This window comes from Callorhinus ursinus, unplaced genomic scaffold, assembly GCF_003265705.2.
Source record: "Callorhinus ursinus isolate GAN/ISIS: 27379988/994484 unplaced genomic scaffold, GSC_fseal_2.0 scaffold7, whole genome shotgun sequence".
NCBI classification, from domain to species: Eukaryota; Metazoa; Chordata; class Mammalia; order Carnivora; family Otariidae; genus Callorhinus; species Callorhinus ursinus.
The window spans coordinates 64,358,376-64,377,789 of NW_027397069.1; the positions used below are offsets into that span (position 1 = coordinate 64,358,376).

At 36.3% G+C, this 19,414-nt stretch overlaps 1 protein-coding gene across 9 annotated transcripts in view; it reads right to left on the reverse strand.

Moving 5' to 3' along the window:
• PDS5B (PDS5 cohesin associated factor B) overlaps nt 1-19,414 on the reverse strand; it is a 203,986-nt gene that overhangs the window by 26,605 nt on the left and 157,967 nt on the right. For all 9 annotated transcript variants that reach the window (XM_025875064.2, XM_073894710.1, XM_073894711.1 and 6 more), the window contains 3 exons: nt 14,189-14,257; nt 12,689-12,825; nt 10,472-10,595 (listed from right to left, as the gene is read on the reverse strand). In XM_025875064.2, the coding sequence (XP_025730849.1) occupies nt 10,472-10,595; nt 12,689-12,825; nt 14,189-14,257 (330 nt within the window). The remainder of the gene's footprint in view (nt 1-10,471; nt 10,596-12,688; nt 12,826-14,188; nt 14,258-19,414) is intronic.

Genomic DNA, 19,414 nt, shown 5'->3' on the forward strand with positions numbered 1-19,414 from the left:
GTTGGTGTTTAAGCTTTGATTTGCAAAAAGGGTCGGATTTGGATGTGTAGAAATGGGAGGGCGAGAAGAAAGTCAGAGGCAGCAAACTACAGGCACATAAAAGAAAAGAAATATTCAGCTTCCCTGACATGAGGCTAGATAAGGGTAGTGGGTTAAAAATGTATATTTGGGTCGACAAATTAGAAGGGCTCGAATGGCCAACCTGTAAAATATATGCAATTTTTTCTTTTTTACAAGTATAAGGTCCTAAATATTTTCTTTTAAGATTTTATTTATTTGACAGAGAGAAAGAAACAGCAAGAGAGGGAACACAAGGAAGGGGAGTGTGAGAGGGAAAAGCAGGCTTCCCACTGAGCAGGGTCCCCAGGACCCTGGAATCATGACCTGAGCCAAAGGCAGACACTTAACGGCTGAGTCACCCAGGCGCCCCAAGGTCCTAAATATTTTTGAGTGGGGGAATAATATGATTGGAACTGTGATAGGGAAATTTAACTCACAGTGGAGAAGAAAAGTCTCACAATAGTCTAGGTCAGAGCTAATGATGATCATGGTGGTAAAGAATAGTTAAGAAGATACGAATGGAAAGATATAATACGTATACGACAGATTATCTGCACTTTTGCAACAAGGTGCAAGGACAACCAAATAGTCAAAAATAAATCGTGCTTTTCAATCTAAGAATGCCATTTGGATTTATTTAACACTTACTGAGGCTCTACATCTCAATAAAGAATAGATTTGGGAAAGATTATGAATTTAGTCTTCATATTCACAAAACACAAAAGTTTGAAATTTCTGTTTAACCTTAGAAGTGGGACCAGACTCTGACTTGAAAAAAGCTAATGTTGCTAGTACGGGAGTCATCTACATAGACAATGAGACGGCCAAAAAAGAAATGTGTAAGTGGAAAATTTAGTCATGGGCACATCCACATAGAAAACATATATTTATAGGGGTGCCAGGGTGGCTCAGTTGACTGAGTATCTGCCTTTGGCTCAGGCTCAGGTCATGCTCTTGGGGTCCTGGGATCAAGCCCCATATCAGGATATTCCCTGCTCAGTGGGGAGCCTGCTTCTCCCTCCGCCTTTCCCCCCGCCCAATCATGCTCTTGGGTCTCCCTCTCTCTCAAGTAAAATCTTTGAAGAAAGAAAGAAAACATACATTTAAAGGGGGAAAAAAAAACAACAAAAAATGTAGTCAGAGAAGTATGACAAAAATCAGGATAGAAACTGAGGAGAATTTCAAGAATAAAGATGCATCGAGCTCTGTCAAATAATGCAGAAAGGGCATGTATAATGAAGACCAAGATATTGGATTTGAGGCCTTTAGCAAAGCATTTTTGGAAAAAGAAGGAAGGCAAAAGCCAAAAGTATGAGTAATGAGGAGTGAGAGATAAAAGAGTAAGACAAAGATATGGATTACTCTTTGAGGTTTGGAGGTTTAAAAAAAAGAGCTAGGCATGTGGTTTACAAGAACACCAGAATTAGGGAAAGGTTTTGTTCAGAAGAGGGTAACTCCATGTCTGTAAGTTGTGAGAATATACTAATAAATAACTTTTAATAATTAAAATATGTTCCACAGTCAACAGAATTCAAAAACCATCTTAAAACTTAGGCAATTTGAACTTCCACCTTGGGAATTTGGTGACTAAGATAGTAATATATAACATATAGTGTTCGAGAAAATCTCTAGAAGTTCTTAAGTGTGGATGCTTTTCACAGAGGACATTTTACAATTTGTACATACTTCTTATACACAGTAAGTTTCAAACAAAGCCCATTTCTTTCACATATTTCCATATTTCTGTAAAAATTTGCACTTCAATACTGGTAGCATCAACACCCTTAGAAATATCAGACCAAGAACATGATAAATCAACAAATTAAAAATTGTTGAATCACAAATTAAAAAATTACAAAGGTTTTCTTCTAAGAAATTTAATATATACTTTTTAAACTGTCACTTTCTTGCAAAATAAAATTATCTCTAAAATTAAATGAGGAAAACTAAACCAGGAAATTATGGACTCCCCAAAATCCCATTTTCAAATGGGTCAGTGTTCATATCTGAATTACAACACTAAAACTAAAACAAATTATAAACAAGATTTGGAATAGCTATTTTAAAGACTAAAGCACCAAAAACTTACAAAATGATTACAATTAAAAGACAAATGATTGTTTATGTCTAGGGGATACACATAAGCACTAATTTTTAAATAAAGAGAAGGAAGGGTGGAGAGAAAATTTGTAATTATCCCTGAAATAAATGCCTAATTCTTATACATAAGACTACTTGAAAAGAACAGGAAAATTCAGTGTAAAATGACCAAATAATGAATTAAAAACTCATACTGATATATCAAATTTACTATTACGGAAGTCCTTTTTAATTTTCTCAATGACGCTAAAAACTTCCAAAGTGATACAATTCAAATATTATGTTACTCTAATATGAAATATGTAAGACCGGAGTATGAAACCATACTAATGAATCCATTAGTATCACTGTTAATAATTTGAAAATTTAACTGGCTTGAATAAAAAACGCTTCTGACCTAAAATTAATCTATATGGTATCTTTATAAAACTGTAAATTTCTGCATATTTTTTTCTTCCATTTAAGAACTAAATACATTCGGGGGGAGAAGCAAGATGGTGGAGGAGTAGGGAGACCTAAATTTCGTCTGGCCTCAGGAATTCAGCCGGACAGGGATCAAACCATTCTGAACACCTACGAATTCAACAGGAGATGGAAGAAAAGAATAGCAGCAACTCTCTGAGCAGAAAAGCGACGACTTTCTGGAAGGTAGGACGTGCAAAGTGAATCCGAGACCATATTCAGAGGATTGACGGCGGGGGAGGGGGCCTCCATAGGCCACTACCGGCAAGTAACAGAGCAACAGAGCACAAAATCAGAACTTTTAGAAGTCGGCTCCGCTGAAGGACGTCGCTCCAGTGGCTAAGCGGGGGGTGGAACCCTCGCTGGGACAGTGTGGTCTCAGGACCCTCCGGGTCAAACAAAGACCGGGGTGCCTGAGTGCAGCAGAGCTCCCAGGTATGGGGAGCAGGGAAGCCAACTGTAGAGAGGGAGCCGAGGAGTGGGCTCTCAGCTCAGGGTTGACATAAACCGTGATCCGCACACTGCTCTTTCAGCAGGGACCCAACAAGCAGCAGATTCGGGGAGACTCCCCTTCCTCCCCAGGAAGGAGCGGGGCGGGAGCGCACCGCAGGGAACTACTGGGTTTGGAGACTCCACACAGGGTCCGATACCAGAGACAGAAACTGTCAGTCACAGGCCGGGTGAGCACGGAGTGCAGCCAGAGACCGGGGAGACAGGAGTGATTGACTGCTTTTCTCTGGGGGCGCAATGAGGAGTGGGGCCCCGAGTTCTCGGCTCCTCCGGGACGGAGATTGGGAGGCCGCTACTTTCACTCTCGTCCTCCAAAGCTTGCAGGGAACAAAAGCTACAGAGAGCAAACCGGAGCAGATTATTTAGCCCCCACCCGGCAAGGGCGGGGCAATTCCGCCTCCGGCAAAGACATTTCAGAACCACGGCAACAGGCCCCTCCCCCAGAAGATCAGCAAGAACAGCCAGCCAAGACCAAGTTTACCCATCAATGAGAACGGCAGAACTCCAGCACTAGGGGAATACTGCACATAGAATTCATGGCTTTTTTCACATTCTTTAGACTTTCAATTTTTTAACTTTCATTTTCTTTTACTTTTTTCAAATTTTTTTCCCTATTTCCACCAACACCTTATCAATCCCATTTATAAAAAATCTTTTTTATTTTTCACTTTTATAGTCATATTCTATCCCTTCATAGTAGTTAACCTTATATTTGGTATATATATGTTTTCTCTCTTTAAAATATTGGGATACAGTTTTTTTCTAACAGACCAAAATATACCCTAAATCTCTAGTGTATGGCTTTGTTCTAGTCTCCTGCCTGATCACATTCTCTTTTTTTAAATCCTCTTTTTTTTTCAACCAACTTATCAATTCCTTTTATAAAATCTTTTATACTTTTCAACGTTACAATCATATTCCACCCCTCCATCATATTAACCCTTATTTTTGTACATATATAAGTTTTTCTTTCTTTAAAATTTTGGGAGGCACTTTCTTCTAACAGACCAAAATACGCCCAAAATCTAGTGTGTGGCACTTATCTATGCACCAGCCTGATTATATTTGATCATATTCTGTTTTTTTGTTTGTTTTCATCTTTTTCTTTTTCTTTTTTTTTCTTTCTTTCCATTTCTTTTCCCCCGGTTTCAAGTCTCTTCTGATTTGTTTAGTGTAAATTTTCTGGGGACGTTGTTACCCTGTTAGCATTTTGTTCTCTCATTCACCTATTCTCCTCTGGACGAAATGACAAGACAGAAAAAATCACCTCAAAAAAAAAGAACAAGAGGCAGTACTGACTGCTAAGGACCTAATCAATATGGACATTAATAAGATGTTGGAACTAGAGTTCAGAATGACGATTTTAAAAGATACTAGCTGGGCTTGAAAAAAGCATGGAAGATACTAGAGAAGCCCTTTCTGGAGAGATAAAAGAACTAAAATCTAACCAAGTTGAAATCAAAAAGGCTATTAATGAGATGCAATAAAAAATAGAGGCTCTAACTGCTAGGATAAATGAGGCAGAAGAAAGAATTAGTGATATAGAAGACCAAATGATGGAAAATAAAGAAGCTGAGGAAAAGATAAACTACTAGTGGATCACAAAGGCAGAATTCGAGAGATAAGTGATACTGTAAGACCAAACAATATTAGAATAATTGGGATCCCAGAAGAAGAAAGAGAGAGGGGGGCAGAAGGTATACTGGAGCAAATTATGGCAGAGAACCTCCCTAATTTGGGGAAGGAAACAGGTATCGAAATCCAGGAGGCACAGAAAACCCCCCTTAAAATCAATAAAGATAGGTCAACACCCCGACATCCAAGAGTAAAACTTACAGAGTCTCAGAGACAAAGAGAAAATCCTGAAAGCAGCTCAGGAGAAAAGATCTGTAACCTACAATGGTAGAAACGTTAGACTGACAACAGACCTATCCACAGAGACCCAGCAGACCAGAAAGGACTGGCATGATATATTCAGAGCACTAAATGAGAAAAATATGTAGCCAAGAACACTATATCCAGCTAGGCTGTCATTGAAAATAGAAGGAGAGATAAAAAGCTTCCAGGACAAACAAAAACTAAAGGAATTTGCAAACACAAAACCAGCCCTACAAGAAATACTGAAAGGGGCCCTCTAAGCAAAGAGAGAGCCTAAAAGTAACAGAGACCAGAAAGGAACACAGACAATATACAGTTAACAGTCACCTTAAAGACAATACAATGGCACTAAATTCCTATCTTTCAACAGTTACCCTGAATGTAAATGGGCTAAATGCCCCAATCAAAAGATACAAGCTAATCAGATTGGATAAAAAAACAAGACCTACAGATATGTTGTCTGCAAGAGACTCATTTTAGACCCAAAGACACCCCCACATTGAAAGTGAGGGGGTGGAAAACCATTTACCACGCTAATGGACACCAAAAGAAAGCCGGGGAGGCAATCCTTATGACAGACAAATTAGATTTTAAACCAAAGACAATAATAAGAGATGAGGAAGGACACTACATCATACTTAAAGGATGTATCCAACAAGAAGATCTAACAATTGTAAATATCTATGCCCCTGACATGGGAGCAGCCAATTATGGAAGCCAATTAATAACAAAAGCAAAGAAAAACATCGACAACAATACAATAATAGTGGGGGAACTTCAACACCCCCCTCACTGAAATGGACAGATCATCTAAGCAAAAGATCAACAAGGAAATAAAGACTTTAAATGACACATTGGACCAAATAGACTTCACAGATATATTCAGAACATTCCATCCCAAAGCAACGGAATACACATTCTTCTCTAGTGCCCATGGAACATTCTCCAGAATAGATCACATCCTAGGTCACAAATCAGGTCTCAACTTGTACGAAAAGACTGGGATCATTCCCTGCATACTTTTGGATCACAATGCTCTGAAACTAGAACTCAATCACAAGAAAGTCGAAAAGAACTCAAATACATGAAGGTTAAAGAGCATCCTACTAAAGAATGAATGGGTCAACCAGGAAATTAAAGAAGAATTTAAAAAATTCATGGAAACAAATGAAGATGAACACACAACTGTTCAAAATCTTTGGGATGCAGCAAAGGCGGTCCTAAGAGGAAAGTATACAGCAATACAAGCCTTTCTCAAGAAACAAGAAAGGTCTCAAATACACAACCTAACCCTACACCTAAAGGAGCTGGAGAAAGAACAGCAAATAAAGCCTAAACCCAGCAGGAAAAGAGAAATAATAAAGATCAGAGGAGAAATCAATGAAACAGACCCAAAGAACAGAACAGATCAATGAAACTAGGAGCTGGTTCTTTGAAAGAATTAACAAGATTGATAACCCTCTGGCAAGACTTCTCAAAAAGAAAAATGACCCAAATAAATAAAATCATGAATGAAAGAGGAGAGCTCACAACCAACACCAAAAAAATACAAACAATTATAAAAATATATTATGAGCAACTATATGCCAGCAAATTAGATAATCTGGAAGAAATGGATGTATTCCTAGAGATGTATAAACGACCAAAACTGAACCAGGAAGAAATAGAAAACCTGAACAGACCTATAACCACCTAGGAAATTGAAGCAGTCATCAAAAATCTCCCAACAAACAAAAGCCCAGGGCCAGATGGCTTCCCAAGGAAATTCTACCGAACATTTAAAGAAGAATTAATACCTATTCTTCTGAAACTTTTCCAAAAAATAGAAATGGAAGGAAAACTTCCAAACTTGTTTTATGAGGCCACCATTACCTTGATCCCCAAACCAGACAAAGACCCCATCAAAAAGGAGAATGACAGACCGATATCCTTGATCAACATGGATGCAAAAATTCTCACCAAAATACTAGCCAATAGGATACAACAGTACATTAAGAGGATTATTCACCACGACTAAGTGGGATTTATCCCTGGGCTGCAAGGTTGGTTCAATATCCGCAAATCAATCAGTGTGATACATTAATAAAAGAAAAAACAAGAACCATATGATCCTCTCAATAGATGTAGAAAAAGCATTTGACAAAGTACAGCATCCTTTCTTGATCAAAACTCTTCAGAGTACAGGCATAGAGGGTACATACCTCAATATCATAAAAGCCATCTATGAAAAACCCACAGTGAATATTATTCTCAATGAGGAAAAACTGAGAGCTTTCCCCCTAAGGTCAGGGACGCAGCAGGGATGTCCACTATCACCACTGCTATTCAACATAGTATTAGAAGTCCTAGCCACAGCAAGCAGACAACAAAAAGAAATAAAAGGCATCCAAATTGGCAAAGAAGAAGTCAAACTCTCACTCTTTGCAGATGATATGATACTTTATGTGGAAAACACAAAAGACTCCACCCCAAAACTGCTAGAACTCATATAGGAATTCAGTAAAGTGGCAGGATATAAAATCAATGCACAGAAATCTGTGGCATTTCTATACACCAACAACAAGACAAAAGAAGAAATAAAGGAGTCAATCCCATTTACAAGTGCGCCCAAAACCATACGATACCTAGGAATAAATCTAACCGAAGAGGCAAAGAATCTGTACTCAGAAAACAATAAAATACTCATGAAAGAAATTGAGGAAGACACAAAGAAGGGAAAAACATTCCATGCCCATGGATTGGAAGAACAAATATTGTGAAGATGTCAATGCTACCTAGAGCAATCTACACATTTAATGCAATCCCTATCAAAATACCATCCACTTTTTTCAAAGAAATGGAGCAAATAATCCTAAAATTTGTATGGAACCAGAAAAGACCCTGAATAGCCAGAGGAATGTTGAAAAAGAAAAGCAAAGCCGGTGGCATCACAATTCCGGACTTCCAGCTCTATTACAAAGCTGTCATCATCAAGACAGTATGGTACTGGCACAAAAACAGACACATAGATCAATGGAACAGAATAGAGAGCCCAGAAATGGACCCTCAACTCTATGGTCAACTAATCTTCGACAAAGGAAAGAATGTCCAATGGAAAAAAGACAGTCTCTTCAACAAATGGTGTTGGGAAAATTGGACAGCCACATGCAGAAGAATGAAACTGGACCATTTCCTTACACCACACACAAAAAGAGACTCCAAATGGATGAAAGACCTAAATGTGAGACAGGAGTCCATAAAAATCCTAAAGGAAAACACAGGCAGCAACCTCTTCGACCTCAGCCACAGCAACTTCTTCCTAGAAATATCGCCAAAGGCAAGGGAAGTAAGGGCAAAAATGAACTGCTGGGACTTCATCAAGAGAAAAAGATTTTGCACAGCAAAAGAAACAGTCCACAAAACCAAAAGACAACCGACAGAATGGGAGAAGATATTTGCAAATGACGTATCAGATAGAGGGCTAGTATCCAAAATCTATAAATAACTTTTTAAACTCAACACCCAAAGAACAAATGATCCAATCAAGAAATGGGAGGAAGACATGAACAGAAATTTTTCCAAAGAAGACATCCCAATGGCCAACAGACACATGAAAAAGTGCTCAACATCGCTCGGCGTCAGGGAAATCCAAATCAAAACCTCAATACCACCTCACACCAATCAGAATGGCTAAAATTAACAAGTCAGGAAAAGACAGATGTTGGCGGAGATGTGGAGAGAGGGGAACCCTCCTACACTGTTGGTGGGAATGCAAGCTGGTGCAGCCACTCTGGAAAACAGTATGGAGGTTCCTCAAAAAATTGAAATAGAGCTACCATACGATCCAGCAATTGCACTACTGGGTATTTACCCCAAAGATACAAATGCAGGGATTCGAAGGGGTACATGCACCCCAATGTTTATAGCAGCAATGTCCACAATAGTCAAACTGTGGAAAGAGCCAAGATGTCCATTGGGCTCTTTATATACAACTCAAAGAAGATGTGGTATGTATGTGTATGTGTGCATATATATATATATATATATTATACACGCACACGCACACACACACATATGCACACAATGGAATATTATGCAGCCATCAAAAGGAATGAAATCTTGCCATTTGCAATGACGTGGATAGAACTGGAGAGTGTTATGCTGAGTGAAATAAGTCAATCAGAGAAAGACATGTATCATGTCTTGATACATGATATCATGTATCACTGATATGAGGAATTCTTAATCTCAGGAAACAAACTGAGGGTTGCTGGAGTGGTGGGGGGTGGGAAGGATGGGGTGGTTGGGTGATAGACACTGGGGAGGGTATGTGCTATGGTGAGCTCTGTGAATTGTGTAAGATTGTTGAATCACAGATCTGTACCTCTGAAACAAATAATACATTATATGTTAAAAAAGAAAAAAGAAGAAGATAGCAGGAAGGGAAGAATGAAAGCAGGGAAATCAGAGGGGGAGACGAACCATGAGAGACTATGGACTCTGAGAAACAAACTGAGGGTTCTAGAAGCGGGGGGTGATGGGTTAGCCTGGTGATGGGTATTAAAGAGGGTACATACTGCATGGAGCACTGGGTGTTATACACAAACAATGAATCATGAAACACTACATCAAAAACTAATGATGTAATGTATGGTGATTAACATAACATTAAAAAAAAAAAAACTAAATACATTCAAATCCTCATTATTTACAAACATTCCAAATCTGTGAATTCACCTACTCACTAAAATTTATTTGTAACCCCAAAATCAAAGCTTGAAGCATCTTCAGGGTCACTGGTGAGTACATGAACAGAGCAACAAACAATCTGAATTGTCTGACCCATGTCCCAGCTGAAGCTGAACAAAGCAATGCTTTGCCTGTTATGTCAGCTCTCATATTTAGAAACAAATGTCCTTTTGAGAGTCTATTTAGTTCCACATTTTTTGTGTTTTTGTACATTTGTTGGTGATTTTGTTGTTTAAAATAGTTCCCAGTCATAGTGCTGTTTAGTGTTCCTAAAAGCAAGAAGGTTGTGATGTGCCTTAGGAAGAAAATACGTTAGTGAAGCTTCATTGAGGCATGAGTTACAGCTCTGTTGGTCATGAATTCAATGTTAATGACATGACTATATATTAAATAATTTATCTTTAAATTATGTACTGACAGGCTGACAAAAATGTGACCAGAGGCTTGGCGAAACCACCCGTATATTTTCCTTATAAGCAATGGTTCAGTATTTGCTAATTCAGTGATTGGGGTGACTCTGTAGAACAGAACTACTACAAATAACAAGAAGCAAATGTACTATGTTAGCAACCCAAAAATCAAAGAACAGTTTTAGAACTCTGAAACATTTCTCATGAATACATTTTCCAAAAGGAGACAATTCAAGACCTATCTCTACCATCATGGTGGACTTTTTTCTTCCTAAAAGTCAAAGACCATATAAAGTCATACTCTATTTGGCCATCTTCCTTACATTGATAGCTAATGCGCAGAGCTGATACTGTTCTAATGTGATGATTTCATGATAACAAGGTTCTTGTGCCAGCTTCACAATAGCACTCCCAGCAGCAAGTCTCAGACGTGACATATCTGGTTTACTAAAAAATAAGCAAGCAAAAAAGAAAGTTAGAGTTCTAAATGTTTACACAAAAACATTCCTATTTGCTATACCTAATTTTGTAAAAATTTCTGTGGCCAAAAGAAGGATGGAACACAATTTAGTGATAATGAACACCCTATTATGTTTACTTAACCTTGGAAAATGATGTCTAATACTACAAAACTCTTCTCTACACTAAAGTCATTTAATTCCCTCATCCTACACAAAACAGCTTTTAGCCAAGCTTAGAACAATCTATTTGTATGTTTAGTTACTGGGTCTAAAGTCTTCCACCATGGATTTTTTATGGATATGTGTTTACTTACAGATTAGGTACAAAAATGTCCTAACTTGTTAATCAAGTCAACTAAAACTAATGTGCTAAGTACAAAAGAAGAATGAAATCAGGTGTAGTAGAAAACATCACAACTTTTAGTTAGAATTCAACTTTTCAAATATTACCAAGAAGCTCCTTTTAATTTAAGAAAACTTCTGCTTAATGGGACACACCTCAAAGATTAGTAAACTCTTAACTAATAAAACACATCTAAACAATCCTTCCTTATATAGTGATATATTAGATAAATTACAGGGATTTCAGACTGAAAAGGAGGGAAAGTTGTAACTTCTTAACTAGTACCCCCTATGTTCGTCCACAGTAAAAGATTCAATATTCATAAAACAAGTATGTGTCTACCGTATATACAGCAAGCACTGAGAGTGACATAAAAGACACACTCTTGGTCTTCTAAAATCTAATGATTGAATTGATTTAAGAACCTCCCCTAACTTTCTTTTTTTTTTTTTTTTAAAGATTTTATTTACTTATTTGACAGAGAGAGACACAGCGAGAGAGGGAACACAAGCAGGGGGAGTGGCAGAGGGAGAAGCAGGCTTCCCTCAGAGCAGGGAGCCCAATGCAGGGCTCGATCCCAGGATGCTGGGATCATGACCTGAGCCGAAGGCAGACGGTTAACGACTGAGCCACCCAGGCACCCCAACCCCCACTTAACTTTCTAAGGATCATGTAAAAATACTGACTGAATGCATGCCAACATTTATAAGGTTCTGGAGTTACATGTCCCAGAGGTGCTATTCAGTGCATCAACAGCAATATTCCAAGTGGCTATTATATCAACCACCTCTAAAGGAAAGTCTGTTTTTCTTACTGGAGCTTATTTTGTATAAAGATAAATAATTAAATTAAATATTTTACAACTAAATTTTTGAAGACTGAATTTCTATATAAAGACTTGTTTTAAAAGTGAACTAATGTAATTCACATATGTTTGCAGAATTCAAATACACATTTGATTTCATTAAAGAATAACATGAATAAAAGCAGGTGAGATGAGATCTAAATAAGCCCACAAATAATGACTAATTTAATTATAATAGCTAGACAAGATAAGTATAATCATTATCTCTATTTTATAAATGAAGAAACTGAGACATAAGGTTAAAGTAATTTGCTGGTAAATGGTGGTGTCAGGATTTGAATCCAGGCTCCAGGGTCCACTTTTTCATTCATCATACTAAACCACATCTTTCAAACAAAACAAAGTGCGTGCATTTATATAATTTACATCTAGTACATTTTTAAGTTTGCATATATTTATACTTCTGGAAATAGATTCAGTACGTCGTCTTCTACCTAGTGTGTTCTTTTTCCTTTAGACATTAACAAGAATGGAAAACATTAGTTACTGATAAGTTACTAACCATTTTCACATATTAGATATTCAAAAAAGTAAACAACTGTTGTTTAAAAATATTTACAATATATAGCAATACCCTGCCTCTGACATATGACTGCCATTTTGAAATGACCACTATACAAAAGCACATTACAATAAAAATATATGCACACATACATAGGAATACTACTTTTTTTGTATTTTAAATTTTTTACTTTTTTTATTATGGTCAATTATAGCCAACATATAGCACATCATTAGTTTCTGATGTAGTGTTCAACTAGCTACTTTCTTAAAAAGAAACTGCACCATTATTATACCAATTATACCAGATACTGAGATACCACCAGATACTGAGATAGTGTGCAAGAATTCTGAAATAATAATTACATACCTAATTTTTCCCTGTTCTGTCAAGTCTCCATCACTATGCAATATTGTAGTTAACAATCTTAAGGTAGATGTTCCTGATTTACTGTGATTATTTTTCATTCCAAGGAGCCATCGAACCATCATTTTAATAGCCTGAATCTATTTAAAAGACAAATTGACAAATACAACATTACTACATTTTAAAGAAATTCCGTTATCAACCTTAAAAAAAATGAAATGGTTTTAATGAATGCTTTTTAAGAAAAGTAAAGGAAAAAAGAATCATTCTTTTCTGCATATATCAAGATAACTGGATGTCTTAAAGATGTTTTACCCTCCCACCCAGGCAAATGACAAATGAATGATTTAACTAAAGACTGGTTCTTTTTGTTTTTTTAATGTTTCCCCATCATAAACTCTATTCTTTAAATTCACAGTAAAATCATGTTAACTTCCCTAGTCAGAAAACAATTTCCCAACTGCAAATTATATTCCCATTTTTTGTGCTACATAATTACGAAGTACTGAAGTACTTCAAACCCTGTTATTGCCTCTCATATTTCCAACAACTCTTTTTCACATATTATCTTAGCTTTTTACAGATCTATGGCTAAGGAGCTAAGTGTGTCTTGAACAATGGCATGTGGCAGACACTCTTCAGATCCCTTTTCTGGGCCATTTGTTAAGCATGAGCTTAACTGCAGGAAGCCTGCCTTCTAGTCCAGTGCTTGACTACACAAAACTGCTGCTTAATACCAATGCTGAGAAAACAGGTTTATACTGGAACTCAGAAGCATCAAGCATCATTCCATCAGCTACTCTATAGGTCTACAGAAACAGTATTAGAATCTGAAGCTGGAATAGCATGACAAAGTAGTTCCTAATATGAAATATAAACCAGTATACACATACATACACAATATGAATGGATTTACATGAAACTACAACTAGAAAAACAGTATTTAATATATTTGTTCCTGGCCTACACACCTTGGACAGTGGATTGAAATGAGGTCTATGGCAGAGACTACAGATCATTTTAGTAAATCAATACTCTCTACACTAGCAATAAGCAGTCTTTTATGTACTACTTGTAATTCAAGGAATAACAGGTTGAACTTTTTAAAAATAAAAATAAAAAATTTTATCAAATCCCATGGAAAAGATGAATAGTCTTAAAACCTAGATGGCCATCTTTGCTGAACAGGAGATGCACACAAGAAAATCAGAAACGTCTTTTGCCATTAAAAGGTTGATAGCTAAGAAGCAACAACATGGGGCAATTTCAAACACTTTTTTTTTTTCCCCAAGTCAGATTATGTGCAACTGCCCATAGGGCCCCAGGTTTCTCATTATTGCCCTATACTCTCAGAGTACATGGAATGATGTCATACAATAAATATAAAACTTGGATGATTTTAATAGCCATATCTTTACAACAGGAATAGAAATTTTAACACCTTTAATGATAATACAATCTAATGAGTATATTAAAATAAATAGATCTATGCATATTACTCACTTTGACCATTGTCTCAGGAGAAACTTCTTCATCTGGAACCCAAAGCTTAGTTGTCTTTTTTCCTGGGAGCTAAACAAAAATGAAGAACTTTAAAACATAAATAAGAATGTTCATCTTTAATTAATTTTTAGTGAATGAATGAAATCTTTACCTTCTGCAGGGACAGTCATTACAGATGACTAAAATATCTCATCTATTTCTCAAAAAGGTTCAAAGATTTATCTTCACTAACACCCACATAAAGCACTTACACATCCATCAGCAGCTGGTTCTTTTCAGGTGTGAGGTAGGACTGACTTTAACCCTTTATATATACTTCCTAACTTAGCCTTTGAAAATAATGATTCAATTATTTAAGGCGGCTGGCAAGGAGTAGGATAAAAATCAACACAGTCAAAAAGCGTAGTTCTTAAACAAGGAAAAGGGTATATACAAAATATCTTGAGCAGAAGAAAAATGAGAAAGGTTTGCAGTTGACTGTAGGTAAGAAAGAAGATGCATTAGTATCTTCCTACCGAAATCCCACCAAAATGGCAACACACACACACACACACACATACACACACACATACACAGGAAGGCTAGAAAACAAAAAGGTCCAAAAAGAAGACCAGAATCTTTAGAAAATTTTTTAAAACACAAAATATACAGCAAACATATTAACAGGGCTAGGTTTATATCTCCATAAAAAGCACAGAAAGGAAACATCCTCCAAAAAAGTTAGATTTTTTTTTTCAGCACAATCACAGAATAATCCTGAGATGATAGAGTGCAGGTATTTCAAGATGTACATTTACAGTGGCAGCCAGGAAATTAAAGTAAGGTGACAAAAGAGCTGAACCCAATCTTGGAACACTGAAGATCCAGTGTACCGCCAGCTGACAGGAGTGATTTCCAGAGGCAGCCTAGGAAACAAATCAAATAGCAGATCGGGTAACCCTCTGGCAACAGGATAGAAAGCCCCAACATCCGGAAGGCAAACTCATGAAACACATATAACTTAGGATGCACTTCCTTTCAGAAATGCCTTCGAAGTAAAAAGTGGAAATAATGAAAAAGCAATCACATTAGTAACATTCTGATGAAATTTCTGAACTAAGTATATTAAAAAGATCCTGAAAGATTCCATGGGGGAAAAGAAGCGGGAATCAGATCAACTTCAGATTCTCAGCTGTAAGACTAGATGCCAAAAAACAATGTTCTGGATTTTCTGCAGCCAAGTACCCTGAAACACAGGATTCTAGTACTCAAGAATAAGGAAAAAAAATATTTTTAGCAAGCTAGGACAGAGAGAAAGTTTCCAAATTAATAAGCCATTTTGAAAGAATTATTCACAGATATACTCCACTAAAATATTTAATTCATAAGAAAAAATTCCATCAGCATATATTACAAAATAGAAAAAGTTATTATAAATAAAACCAACAGACTATCAGATGGTTCAAAAAATAATATAAAACCAAAATAGATGCAACAAAACCAATGACAGAAAATCTAAAAATAATAGGATGAAAAAATATACTAGTCAAGACAAAAAACATGAAATGGAATATGGATTTAATTAAAAGGATATTGAAGTATTTTTTTAAATCTTACACCACAATAAGATATAAAATTCATGAGCATTTGGACAACCAGCAGAAGAGTATCAAAATTAATCAAAACAAAAATGATTAAAAAAAGAGTAAAGATAGAAAACTTCAGTACCACAGTGACTTGAATATACCACTTCCAAAAAAACTGAGAGACGAAGTTGAGATGAAAAAATGGTAAGCAGAGGAAGCACATATAGAAATATAAGGAAATTAATATAGAGACAAAATATTCAAGGATTAGAAAATAATCAAAACTGGCATTCTTTTTTTAAAAAGATCTATTTTATTTTAGAGAGAGAGAAAGAGAACTCGTGTGTGCATGTGTTGGGGGCAGGGGCAGAGAGAGATGGAGAGAGAGTCTCAAGCAGACTCCCCGATGCGGGGCTCGATACCACAGCATAGCAACTCAGGTAACTCAGCTACTGCTTTGAGTGCAGAGCCCGATGTGGGGCACGACACCCCGACTCAGAGATCATGACCTGAGCTGAAACCAAGAGTTGGAAACTCAACCAACTGCATCACCCAGGCGTCCCCAAAATGGCATTCTTCAGAAATAATTAAAAATAAGGAGAAAAAAGTTTAGCAAGAAAGATGGATAGAAGATCAAAACTATAAAATAATTCTCTAAATCAACCACAAACATAAAAATGTAATTTAAAAAATCGAAGTACCTAGCAAAGTTGTACAAGAAAAATTTTTAAATTTTCTTTACAAAGAAAATTACAAAATTTTAATGAAAGACATCTTGTAGATGAGCAAACAAAGCAATGGTAAAGAACAGAGGCTATACACCCTATGACTGGTAACAATGCAGAGGACTGAAAGAAAGAGAGGTTACTCAATAACTTTTGATGGAAAATTTGGTTGTCCTATGGGAAGTAAAAAGAAATGAAATCCTAAGTTACAGCATACAAACAAACAAATCAATTCCAGATGGATTAAATTTTTTAAGTGTGAAAAGAAAATCTTAAAACTTTTAGAACATATGGGAGACTATTTTTATGACACTAGAGTAGGGAAGGATTTCTTACGGATGTAAAAAGCACTAACTACAAAAGAAAGGAACGATAAATTTAGCTACGGTAAAATTAATAACTTTTGTTCATAGGACACCATAAAAGGAGTAAAAAGACACACCATAAATGAGATTTTATGCATCTTTTATGAAGATATTGCAACATATACCTGAAAAAGTATTAATGTGTGTAAAGATTACCTATGAAGAAAAGACAAAAAGCTCGGGAAAAAAGGCAAAAGACCTCAAAAGGAATTTCATGAAGAGGCAACATGAATGGTGACTAGACATAAAAACTTAATCAGTAACCACAGAAATGCAAATTAAGACTATAATGAGACACTATTTTCCAACTTTTAGACGGGCAAAAATTAGAAGATCTGACACTTATGGGTACAATATACTGCTAATAAAAAAAATAAGTTTTAACAATGATTTTGACAAGTAATTCAGGAATAAAACGAAAAGTTAAATGTGTCTAGACACTGTTATTCATCGATTTCCTTGTATAAATATAATCTAGAGAAATTCTTGCTCATTTGCATCATAAGGCCTCTCTAAGAACCTTCTCAGGAGCACTGTTCTAAAGAGGAAAGAAATGGAAATATTCCAAATGTCCACTAAGAGAATAAATATAAGAAATTTCACACGTGATATATAATACAGAGTAATGAATCGCACACAGCTAGATGCAATAACAAGGGAGCGTTATTCTAAGAAACAAATGTGTAATGATAAAGGCAAGTCAGCCAAGAATACATACGGTGTAACTCATAAACCTCAAGAATAAGCAAAACAAAACAAGTATGTTACTCAGAGACATATATGTGCTAAAGTGGTGTTCTGTTCTAGTTAGGGAATAATAAATCCCAATTCAACACAGTAGTTACCTGGGCAGAGAAGAAACAAAAAGAAAAGTTTGGAGAGTAATAAACCAGGAGCTAACAGTTCATAAATGTTCATTGTATTATTATAAAACAAGTTACACAAATGTTAAATATATATTCCTTTGTACATATCAAATATAACATTAAAATAAGACAAATTAATGGGTTAAAAGAGATGAAAGTTCTGTTCTGGCAAGAGCTGATTAGGTTTTTTGAACCTATCTTCCATTGGGACAAATGGAAAGGCTGGATAAAAGATCTTTTTAAAAATCAATGTGAAGGTGATAAAAGAGCTACCAAAGCAGTGAGAATTTGCAGGGCAAAGTTTCAAAAGAGGAGACAAATCAAGATTTGAGTCTGGCGCTAGGACTGCTTTTCTCATACAAACAATAACTGATTCTGAAAGTGAAAGACTTACAGGTTGAGAAATGTTTTCATCACTGTCACAGAGCAGGAAGGAAAAAAAATGGAATTCTGGGCCCAATAAAGAACAGAGTCCCTGTTAAACACCCTAGAGTTCTGTATGGCTCCCTTACAAATATACCCTACACATAAGGTGACCAGAAAAAGAATCAGCCTGTCAAAACCTGAAGCCCAGCTTCCAATCAGTGCATTCTTGCCTGGACCAAACTGATCTGACAATAGTTCCACTACCTGTCAGAAGGAAAAGTCGTCTCTAGAAGAATTACAAAGTCATTCAGGTCCTCAAATTATCTGTAACATTCTTCATATGCAAAGTCTACCATGCAATCAAAAATAACATGTGTGGGTGCCTGGGTGGCTTAGTCGGTTAAGAGTCTGCCTTTGGCTCGGGCTGTGATCCCAGGGTCCTGGGATCAAGTCCTGCATCGGGCTCCTTGCCCAGCGGGGAGCCTGCTTCTCCCTCTGCCTGTTGTTCCCCCTGCTTGTGCTCTCTTTAAAAAACAAAAACAAAAACAAAAAAAAGTGTATAAGAAAAGATTTTACCAAAACATAAGAGAAAAAAACAGACAAGACAAAGAGAGCCACAGGAGGTCTAGAAATTAAGGCTGATACAAACTTTAACTTAAAGAAGTTCAAGAATTAAATGACAAGACAGAGAATTCTGGCAGGGAACTAAAAGCTATATTAAAAACTACAAAGAAATTATAAAATTGAAATATAAAATAAGTATAATTAAGAATTCAACACATGGGCTTAACATAGGATTAGACAAATATGAAGAGTGAATTAGTAAATTCAAATGCAGGTCAGAAGAAAACAAAAAATGATGCATTAACATGGAGAAAAGTACATAAAGGTGTCAAACAGCTGGATCACAGCAAAAGAAATTGTATGTTTTGAGTGTATAATTAGAACTGCAGTAAGAGAGGAAAGAGAACATGAAACAAAAACTATTCAGAACATCAAAACTATACATTCAAGAAGAACTACAAGCCCCAAGTAGGATAAATACAAAGAAAAGCACACCCAGACACATCATTGTGAAACTGGAGCCAATGCAAAATAGAAAAGATTATTCAAAGCAAAAGGAAAACCTTCAAAGGAACAAGACTCTCAGCCGATTTCAAGAGAAAAGATAAGAAAATGAAAAATAATGGTATAATATTTTCAAATTACTGAGGGGAGGAAATATACCAGGCTAGAATTCTAAACCTGGAGAAAATATCCTTTAAAAAATGAAGGCAAAGTAAAGACATTGTCAGGCAAATAAAAGCCGAGAGACTGCATGAGCAGTAATCCACACTAA